This window comes from Rhyacophila brunnea, unplaced genomic scaffold, assembly GCF_057557595.1.
Source record: "Rhyacophila brunnea isolate RB1 unplaced genomic scaffold, BYU_Rbru_1.0 scaffold_2, whole genome shotgun sequence".
Classification (NCBI taxonomy): domain Eukaryota; kingdom Metazoa; phylum Arthropoda; class Insecta; order Trichoptera; family Rhyacophilidae; genus Rhyacophila; species Rhyacophila brunnea.
The window spans coordinates 50,277,368-50,289,471 of record NW_028232859.1 but is presented as its reverse complement, the minus strand read 5'-3'; the positions used below and the strand labels follow the sequence as shown (position 1 = coordinate 50,289,471).

General features: G+C 35.5%; 1 protein-coding gene across 9 annotated transcripts in view; it reads right to left on the bottom strand.

Annotated features, from left to right (window-relative positions):
- Positions 1–12,104, bottom strand: part of tgo (Aryl hydrocarbon receptor nuclear translocator homolog tgo) — a 228,041-nt gene that overhangs the window by 107,710 nt on the left and 108,227 nt on the right. For all 9 annotated transcript variants that reach the window (XM_085947246.1, XM_085947247.1, XM_085947244.1 and 6 more), the window contains one exon: positions 9,458–9,538. In XM_085947246.1, the coding sequence (XP_085803372.1) occupies positions 9,458–9,538 (81 nt within the window). The remainder of the gene's footprint in view (positions 1–9,457; positions 9,539–12,104) is intronic.

Genomic DNA, 12,104 nt, shown 5'->3' with positions numbered 1-12,104 from the left:
TCAACATAATATCTAATGTAATATGTATATACCTTTCAAGTAGTTTACCTACTTATATTGTTTGTAATTTTATAATCTTCAAAATACTTATTTACGGGTGATATACACATATAAAGTTCAATTATAATAACATGAAATCGAGAAAACGCCGAAAGACAATATTTTAACTAACCAATTCATTATTAATGTTTGTTGTTTTTAATATGAATAGGTAGGTATACACAAAAATTACTTAATTATGCACATCTTCAAGTTCTCGCGAGAAAAGAATTCTTTTCTTTTATAAACAGCATAAAGCATGAATAATAATTATTATCTATCATAATAAAAATATATTAAGCGCAAAATGTATTAGGTACAACCACTAAGTAGATAGAAGCATTTATTAAAGTGTCGTGTCTACTTTCTCTACGAAGTCGTTACGTAGGTCTTTTCCTTTGCGCATTTTATTCATCGGTGCGGCGTCCAATCTCCCGGCGGCTAGTTGGGTCGGTGTCAAATTAGGCCGGCGCCCGATTGTACCGGCGTCCGATCGTCCCGGAGGCCAATTGGGTCGGTGTCCGATTGTACCGGCGGCCAATAACCGGAGGCCAATCGGCGGAGGCCAGTTCGCGGTGCCAAATCGTCCTAGACCCCTTGTACCAATGACAAAGACTCCTTTATATAATAATACCTTCATAAAAATAAACCTTAATTATTAGCATATATGGCAAATATTAGTCGATAGCAATAACGCTTGTTTAACATGTAATACATACATATCTCCAAATCATTTAACTATGAGAATGTATTAAGATGATACATCAGTGAAACGGCAAATAATTTTCAACTATAGGCGCGACGAAATTTTGGACTCGCTGGCATTCTGAGAGCGAACGTCGAGGTGTGAATACGTCAATTTGTTTCGTGATGGCGACGGGGTTATTAATTCTTAAATCGTGTAAAGATGACTAAAAACGTTACCCATTTACTTGAAAAAGGAAACATGTCAATGAATATATTATTATTGTTACTAATAGAACAATAAACAGAACATTAAATGGACGCATGTTGGATTTAGGTATATGACAAATTATATTTCGTTCGGCATGCGTCATTTGCACCCGCAATTCGCGCATCGCCTAGCCACGATCTTTTTAGACCATGCCTCAACTGAGGTATAGCCTTAAGCACTACAATATAATGAGTTTTCGAAGAAATAGTATTTAGTGGCAGTAAAAATGGATTATCAGTCTTTCCGAGCACTCAACGGGAAAAGCATAAACTGTGTTGTGTCGAACGTAAGTACGCCGATGACGTCACAAATAATAATAAAATCCCGGGCGAGAGGGAAGCGTTGAGTAAACTAGCCAAAGATATCAATGTGGTTTAATTATAATATACACATACATGTTTATTCCTTTCACGTTTCCCATAGCATTTATAGATTAAAAATGCCATCAAAGTCGCCGTGGCATGAGCCCAGATTCGATCCCGCGACTGATCACTTTTTAGTAAAATATTTATTTATTTTAAACTACATAGTTAAATATAATTTTTTTATAATGCAAACGAAATCGTGACTACATATTTAAAAAAGGACAGGTCGCATAAAATACTGTACGCAGATAGGTAACCAAACAGATAATGTCCAGAAAAATATTGATTAAGTTGCACAAAACTCATGAGGCGGAGAAATGTACACTATGCTCCACGAATTGCCGGAAACTGGTGGTGTTCAACAGTATGGTATTCAGAAATAACTTTGATTCATTCTGTGGAAAAGGAGTATGGTGTCGCCGGTTTAATCACGAATTGTAAGACATCTGGGATGAAACATCGAAACAGCTGTGAAATATGGCGGTTATAAACAACAGTTTATAGCCAATTCTATGCCTAATGGCTATCATTTCACCCAAAAACTAGTTAAACTGCAGATATAATATAAATTAATGTAGTAGTAGGTAGGTAGATTATTAGGAACGACATTAGTAACCACAGGGAGAATTTTATAAAAAAATGGGTGGGAAAATGAGCACATAAAGTCTATACTCAAACCAGCATCGAGTCATATTTGTGGCGTAACTCATAAACAATATTCAGAAACAACTGACAACTTTTCAACGGGGTCCCAAACAATAAAACCAGTGAGAACGGACAAATGAAGTGACAGAAGTTGGTGCCCTATAATAGGAAGGAGGTCTCAACCTTTTCCTAATAGCGACAAATCACAGAATTGTTACGACAAATAAGCATCTTTATAATATAATATATACATATATGTGTGTGTATATATTATATAATATAACGATTGCATACAATCGAAATTGTCAGCGATTTGAAAAACAATATACATACATTTAATTAACGCTCATAGTGTGCTTAAACTATCGTGGAAAGATAAGAAACAACAGGCCATTACACATTTTATTTGTCCTACCGCACCATAAAACGCAGAAGTATTTTGCACACGTGATGCGTGGGCGTGGTAAAAAAAAATACCAATTCGTACAACTTATCATATAAGGGAGAAATCCAGAAAGCCGATTATCGTGGGTGAAGGAATCTAAAGACATGGTCACCAAGGTTGAGATCGCCAACTTGCATATGGGAAACGGCATTTTAAAGAAAGAAGAAATATCAAATCAGTCATAGACAGCGCAACATAATTTTAGTCAATGTTTACTAGACAGCGACTGCCAGCGACACACCGGGTGGCCAATTTTTGAACGAAGCAGTGCGACGCGATAATATGGCGGTTGAGAATGACTGCCGTACACTAGTTGCAAGAAGAGAATGAGACTACGTGTCGTTTCGTTTTGTTTATTCAAATTTTATGGAAAAGCTCGGCGCGTCGTAAAACGAGTCGTGAAAATGTCCATTAAGGCGGGGGCGAGGCGCACCGCGAGATGAGCCGGGGGCCGCAGCCACTCTTCGGACATTAAACGCTAAAGTTTTTACTATTGCCCCGCGTCTCACTTCCGCGTCACATTGTATTTTTATTTCGAAAGCGCGGTGACAACAGTGTAGCCCGCGATTAATCAAAATTCCAAATAGCGATTAATTTATTCATACGTAGATACTAAAATTATATATAATATACACTTTCTATGAAGCCAATAATGCCATTTAATGAAATCTTGTATTATTAATTATTATGATTCATGAGATTCTGGGTAAACAATAACAATATGCGGAACTCTGAAACTTCTGGTATACCGTGGCATAATAAATGAGAAGCGCTCTGAAAAGTTGTGTTAAAAGTAAGAGTGTCAAAGGAAGAACTTCCCAATACCCTGATTGTGATTGCGTAAACTAGAGTGTGCAAATTCCTAATTTAATTCCTATACCGTTACTTCGGTCGACCCTAGTTGAAAAGAAAGTTGCCTCTCGTGGAATCGTCTACACCCACTTTATTGTAAGTATTTATTTGTTATATAAGTTAGAGTTAATAGTATTCATTGTCATTGTGTAGTTGCCTTTTGGTGAGGGTACACAGTGCCTGAAGATTCAGAAAGGCGAAACCCAGGTCGCAAAAAAACGACTCAGATGAAATAGTACAAAACTTAAATCCATTAGAATTATAATAAAACTCATTTAATGAAATCTCCTGCAACATTAAAATCTTCAGAACACACCCACCGTAACATTATTTTGTTATCTCTTTCTTTCAGAGGTCATCTGCATCTAGGGCCGTCAAAAAATATGGATACTTTTTGACTGATACTTTTTTTTCGATATTTATTTATTTAAGAAAACAAAACATTGTGGACATTACAAATTTAAATTCAAGACGTACACAACATGAGATTTACATTATAACAAATATTACCCTTACAAGAGAGAAGAGAATATAGAAAATAATAATAATAATAATAATAGTAACAAAATAAAAACATACTTGAGTACAATTTTATACAGAAAAATAAAATTTCGAATACAAAATACATAGTACGTCACCGAAAATATCTACGTCTCTGGGGAGCGCATTGATTAGTTGTGCACCCCTCGCTAATGGTGCTTGATAGGTTTGACACGAAGAAACGGTTCCGATCAAGAATAAATCATGGCTGCGACCACGTAGGTAATTGACAGGCGCATGTAAATGCAAATTCAATAGGACACCAGGATTGGAAACCATCAAGAGCAGAAGAAACCGACGAATAAATAGTTATATGTCTTAAGATAAAGACATCGAAGTAATTTCTTCTGGACTCGTTCTAAAATAAGGTTATAGGAAACCTCATAAGGACACCAGATAATCGACCCATATTCAAGAATGCTGCGCACTATTGAGACGTAGAGTGTACGTAAGGCATTTGGATTGTCGCCCTACCTGTTCAGCCATCTCATTCCAATCATTCGAAATAAAGTTTACCTGTATAATTTCCCCGATTCGCAGACGGGATCCAAAGATCCACGGTGTGGGCAGGGTGGTGGGCAAAGTTCGCAGACACAAAGTTGCTGTGGAGGGGCCGGAGATATCGAGAACCTGCGGCGCTGACTGCCGTGTCTAACTTTATTAGCCGACTTAAGCTTCGGCGGCGGGTGCTAAGCCTAAAAGCAGCCGCGAAAAGACAACATCATTAAAAAGCGGCGAACGATTCGGGGTGTTTTTCTTTTCGGGCGAAACGGGGCAGTTTCAAGGTTTGATGGTGCGGCGTAATAATGTAGTTTCCGGTAAAAGTAAACCGTGAAAACAGTCGTATAACGGCTGACAACGGAAAAATCACGAACGCTTTTACATAATATTATTATACAATTAAACTATACTTACGATTATACACCGCATAAATCACAAAGCACAAACGACTAGGTATAACATTAAGAATGACATTCTGTCGAACCGCATATTCCAGAGTTTCCCAACTGGTTGGTGGGAGAGATTGGTAAGTGTCACGCAAAATATTGTTGCTTACAGTAAAATTATTGAAGTGTCTATTCCAGTCTTCCTCAAAGTGGGAGATAACGCCCCTTGTGGGCGCTGGAGGCTTTCGGGGGGCAGTAAAAGCCTCAAAGAAAATTAGGGGGCGTTAAGGAAATCTAGAGGGGCGACGGCAGACAAATTCTATCTATAAACATTTTAGATTAGAAGAACTTATAGAACTGACAACAAACCAAGAATTAAAAATTAAATTCAAGAATGGCTACAAAGAATTTTGGCTGCAGAAGCAAATCTCTCAACTGTACCCTGGGTTATGGTCGGTTGTTCAACGATTTCTGATAGCATTCCCATCGTCGAATTTGTGTGAACGTGGATTTAGTGCTGTAGAAACGTTGATAACTGAAAAGAAAACGGCTGCAAGTTACTGAACGCGGCGAGTTACGGCTGTTTTTAAGTGAATTCGAGCCTGATATTAACAAACTCGTCGAAATGGATCAGATTCATCCTTTACATTAAATAAGTTTTAAATTCAAATATTAATAAAAATACTTCTAAATATGATTAAGTATGAGTTTTATTTCCTCTCATTGAAACATTTTTTGATCTCAGGAATAGGATATGGGTCACACCACACCCTATCTATCTTATCCATATAATAATGCGTGTTTAAATACTATATTTTCAATAACTGTTTTTAAGATACGCAACAGATGTTAATGTAAAAAGGTGAGTTAAAAATATTGGGGTGGCACTAGATTTATTTTAAATCTCAAAGTGGGCGGTGGTCGAAATAAGTTTGAGAACCTGTTATCTATTCGATGTAACACGACGATATAGCATTCCTATGTGTTCACGCAAGTCAGGTGTTAAAATGTATTGTCCAATAATTACGAGTAGCTCTTTCAAGCATCGACCCAAACACAAGCGCGCAAGTATATCATTGTACAAATATATCACCTACCAATCTGTCAGCTTTGTTATTATTTATAATGTCGTTTCAATAACAAAAGGCTTCCGTTTAAATCAGGTTGTTTCTTTACTTTTATAATAAACTGATAATCTCCTATATATTATTATCCTAAGAGATTTTGGAAAATTCACTAACAGCTCATTTAAGCGACATTTTATTGTTATTTTTACATCTTCACTTCAAAATGTGCGCTACCGATTCATCTACCGTTTGAATTGACCACATTTCAGAAATTTTCAATGTTTTTACAGGTACGTGACGTTTATATCCGATATTTTCTTACATACCGTATACGATTCGCCATATTTCATTTAACGTACAGCAGAATGACGTCTTCGTCGCTTAAGACCTTCTAATCCTTTAATTGACAAACGGATTCGATTATTTTTATTCAAATATCGTAATGTAGGCATTGGCGCACTTTTTCCCGGTGTAAAAACCATAATTTTGGTACAATTCACTACGTATAATATCTTTTGACAGCAGCGTGCGCCACTGTCCGCCATTTCATAGATAACATGATATTCCAAATTTGATTTTTTTAAATACTTCTTTGTGGCTGTTACGCACTTTTTTTATTGAATAATTACCTAGGCTACTAATTTCCATAGATCACAATATAGTCATATTAAACTAACAAAGTTGCCATTGCAAACAATGAAAGAAACTAATACGAATTGTTATAGTTATCAAAATGAGTCATATTGTATAATATCTACCTATTTTTATCGTCCCTATCATCATCAATCTTGACCTATCCACTGCTGGATGAAGGCCTCCTCAGCCTTATTCGACTCCTTACTTACACATGAATTGTTATATTTATCAAAATCAGTGATATTATATTATTATCTACCTATCTATATATAATGCCATTATTATCACGAGCCTCAATAAATCCACTGCTGGATGAAGGCCTCTCTACGTTGATTGTATTATTGACAGTATTGAATTTCTAATGTTATTTATCTACATATTCATATCGTCATCACAATCATTATCATCATCAACCAGGATCAATCCACTGCTGGATGAAGAGTTCCGCAACCTGATTCTACTACTATTGGTTTAACGAATTTGTGATATTATACATATTTCTATCCATCTTATCATCATCGACTTGAACCAATCCACTGCTGGATAATGGCCTCCCTAGCCCGAATCTACTCCTTTCTGTCATATGAATTGCTGTATTTATCAAAATCGGTGATACTATATTTATCTACATATTAATATTGTCATCATCATCATCATCAACCAGGATCAATCCTCTGCTTAATAAAGACCTCCCTAGCCTGATTCTACTCCTTTCTGTCATATGAATTTCTGTATTTATCAAAATCGGTGATATTATATATATCTACATATTCATATCGTCATTATCATCATCATCATCATCGACCTGAACCAATCCACTGCTTATTAAAGACCTCCCTAGCCTGATTCTACTCCTTTCTGTCATATGAATTGCTGTATTTATCAAAATCGGTGATATTATATTTATCTACATATTCATATCGTCATCATCATCATTATCATCATCATCATCATCGACCTGAACCAATCCACTGCTTAATAAAGACCTCGCTAGCCTGATTCTACTCCTTTCTGTCATATGAATTTCTGTATTTATCAAAATCGGTGATATTATATTTATTTACATATTCATATCGTCATCATCATCATCATCGACCTGAACCAATCCACTGCTTAATAAAGACCTCCTTAGCCTGATTCTACTCCTTTCTGTGATATGAATTTCTGTATTTATCAAAATCGGTGATATTACATTTATCTACATATTCATATCGTCATCATCATCAACCAGGATCAATCCACTGCTGGATGAAGGGTTCCGCAACCTGATTCTACTACTATATTATACCTATTTCTATCGTCTTTATCATCATTGACCTGAACCCATCTACTACTGGATAATGGCCTCCCAAGCCTGATTCTACTCCTTTCTGTCATTTGAATTGCTGTATTGATCAAAATCGGTTATATTATATTATATCTATTTATATTTCCATTATCATTATGAGCCTGAACCAATCCACCGGTGGATGAAGGCCTCTCTAAGTTGTTTGAATTTCTGACGGTCATATGAATTGCTATATTTATCAAAATTGCTGATATTATATTTACCCATTCATAATATCGTCATTATCATCATCAACCAAGATTAATCCACTGCTGGATGAAGGTTATCCCAACCTAATTCTACTCTTCTTGGTCATATAAACTGCAATATTTTTTTTAATTTGTGTACCTACACATTTATATCGTCATTATCGTCATCAACCTGTATCAATCCACTGCTGTATGAAGGCCTCTTTAAGCTGATTCCACATCTTTAGGTCTTATAAATTCCTATTTTTATCAGATATAATATGTATTGCTTCATTATTTATCAACATTTGTCTCGATATGAATGTCCCGCACCGGGAAACTATATTGTTTAAGGTTATTTTTTAAATCAAAATATGATTTTTAAAATATTATTCTATGGCTCCGAGCATTTATTTTTTATAGACAATGAAACAAAATAATGTTTAAATTTATTTTTTATGCTGCTAACCTTTTTCTATTATGTAAATGGGACCCGAAAGAGATTAATATTCGCGTTATATTGGATTGCTATTTATGATAATCACGATTGAGATGTATAATTATTTATCATATTTAAATACACATACCTATACATATATTGTATTAAAATTAAAATGACAGTGGTAGCAATCGGCGATTGCCAGCTGTTCTGCTAGGCCTAGCAGCCTGAAATGGTGTCAGACGATATTGAGAAGGCCAGACTCCAGAATAGACTACGCACATGACTCCAAATTTGTATTGGCAATGACGACATGCAGATCGTAAAACTGACAAATCAGCTAAATTTTCAATTGTCTGACGTGAATGAAAATCCATCCCGAAGGGAAAACTATGGCGCCGTCTATACACGCTTTACAATTTTTATATTAAAATCCAACACCAAGTCACTATGACGAAAAGCTGTCTGCAAGACCTAGCGAGACAGACTGGCTCAGCTAGTCACCATTATTATCTACCGTTGGTAAAACTATTAATGGTTATGAAACACTTATGCCAGTCGACATGCAATTTTCATGACTATAGATTTCATAGAATACATATTATATGTACGTTACAGTCGTTACACCTTATTATATTATGCCAACATAAAAATGCTTTATATATTATAGCGAAGAATTGCGTCTGGTTATTTTTTTAAATGTTAATTTAGAAGATTTAAGAATTTTAGAAGAATGTAGATAGGTACGTACGTACATCAGTATTCATCGGTGTCGGAAAAATTGTATGATTTGAATAATGTATCGTGACGCGAAATTTTTGGGAAGCGCTGGCGTATAGATACAACGTAATTACTACGTGGCCATTTGACTTTGAAGCTTTCAGAATAGATACATCTAAATACTCGTAACGTAATTATTTGTTCCGGCATAGGTACAGAAAATTTTCATAGGAAGTCATTATGTATTTATTATTAATAATGTTATACGTAGCTGATATTTATGTTATTACTCAACAGAAAATGTAAAACTTCTACTTAAAAAGCCATCGATAATAATTGGATTATTACTGACCTGGCAAACCGTTCTTTGTCTTGTATATTGTCGTCGTCCATCCTCGTGTATTTGCTCCCACTCGGGTCGTCCTCATCGGATCTGTAATAACAAAAAATAAACAATTAAAAATTAATACAAAATATACAAAAAAACGACAATACTTCGAGCAGAACACAACGGAGAAATATCTCAATATAATTTAATAACGTATTTAATATTGTAACTAGCAGGGAACTCAGAAATAATGGAAACTGAAGTAGGTACCTAACGGCTGTGGAGAAACAGGCAACCGATCTCGAGGAATAAGCTATGGAATAAACTGTCAAACGTGTCAAATAGACACTTGTTCTTCGTTCTGATAACTGCTCTCGGTTTATGCACTGACGCGCATTCAATATTGGTGTATTTGAAGGTTGCAACACACTATTGCATGTCTATAATGTGTTGTTCATTTTCGTAGGACACTCACATACTATTCAAAACCCTGCGTCAAAATGTAGTGTATAGCCTATCGGAATTCTATTTATTAATCTGTTATGTGGTAGGTAACTAGTCACTAGTACGTACCGACACCATGGACCTACTAGCTAAGACATTATGTCTCAAGTGTACCTACATAATATACCTACAGCTTTTCGCAACGTACCAATAGATAGACGTCGCTTACTAGATTTATAGTTTAATTATAAATACTGGGTCACCATTTTTTACCGATGGAAGAGATGCGAATTAATGTTACGGTACAATTTGTGATTAATCGATACTTAATCTCGAGCCAACAAATTATGAAACAGTGACAAGTAAGCGTTTAAGAATTGAAGGCGGTTTTAGCCCATCAATCCATCGTCAATTCTATATCGAAACTGTGGTCCGTGAAAAATCCATGCTCTCCTTCAAGACCTGCTGCCAAAGATAAACGGTAAGATGTTGCTCTAGCTTCAACTGGCATCAATGAAGATCCGGTCCTTAATAATAGAATAGTTCTCCTAAGACAGAAGGTTGCAAGTGTCTTTTATTATTGGTTTTTCAAAGATGGATTTGTTGGTACTTCAGTCCTGATATTTCCAAGGAATTATGGGCATACATACGCCTCCAGCATAAACATCTTAAAACCATCTATCATCGAGATGCATTAATATATAGGTGGGCGCCACTAACGCAAATGACCGTCTATATTGAATCGATAACCCTATAATAATTAGAAAGATTAGCAAATTGGCAAGAAGGTAGGTACTTATTTTATTACACTATACGTACGTATTTCACGACATACCACTTCGCTAGATTATGTAGTTAAATGAGTCAATATATAGGAGACAACACAACATATTTACGGGTACGGTAAATCACGGGCAGTCAATAAAGCAAACAAACCGCGGGCAAGGAAATCGACTGTGGTCTCCGCATGATACCCTCGCGGTGCGCAAGACTCCATCGCCTGCCTGTCGTTTCGAAATTCTCCGGCGGGGCCATAAACTATGACAATATGATTTATACTTTCGTTATTGTAACCTATTAGGTGAGCTCGCCGATATTCCGCCGCGGCGAATTAATATCGAGGAATGCCTTGTTGCTCTTTGGCGATGAACGGCGACTCTGATTCATAAGAGAAAAGTTTGTCTGTCTGGAAATAGAACTTTCCCAAAATAAACTTTTTTTTTATTATGGAGGAAAAAGTCGACTGGATTTTTCGATGGAAATATTGTAATAGGAAATAGACAAAAGATTTCTTTACAAAAATTTAGTATTTAGTGGGTAGCAGTTCCTGAACGCTTAACAATAATTATTATTGTAATCTATAGTGGAACTGAAGCTAGTTGAGCTAGAAATAGGTATGTTTTAAACTACAATAATTACTAAATAAATTTAAAAAAAAAAAAAAAACCATCACGATATAATGAGGAACTCTCTGTTTTCCTATGAGCTTGATAATTTAAAATAGGTATATATTATTATTTCAGTGAAGAAAGCAGTTAATTTTGAACTGGGATATTAATTAAAACAGTTAATTTAGTAAAGAAAGAAGACCAGCAGCCCCCTCAGTGCTAATACATCAAAGTCATTTGAGCAACAACTGCGATGAACAAGGAAATACAAAAATACAAAAATATTGCAGAATTACGTAAAGAGGCAAGCGAACAGATTGGCACTGCGCCAAATTCACTCTCGCAGAATACGTTCGTGATATCGGTCAGTTGGTAAAAGGTTAAATATTGTTATACCTAATCAATTTATCGTGATACTGCATAATCGATTTTTTAAATATTAAATTTATAATGTCACATAGATTAAGTATTGCGGCAGGCACTGCAATTTTACGGTATACAAAAGAATTAACGGAACAGAAATTACGGTCATGGATATCCTATAATTTCACTCAACGGGATGAACGATTGGTTAACATCCATTCCTGTATATAGATTAAAATAACATCCGATTCTGTGTAAACTGTAATTATTTTTTTGAACGATGAATTAATAATTATCGATTATTAGTTGAAAAATGACAACACAATATTTTCTGCATAGCGAAATAAAGATCGAAGATGATCTACCCATGTGGCAACATGTCCTTACAATATGCTAAATTTCTTCGATCGGTTAATCTAAAACATGAGTAGTAAACTTATACATAACATAAAAATACTTTCTGCTTGCACTCGAAA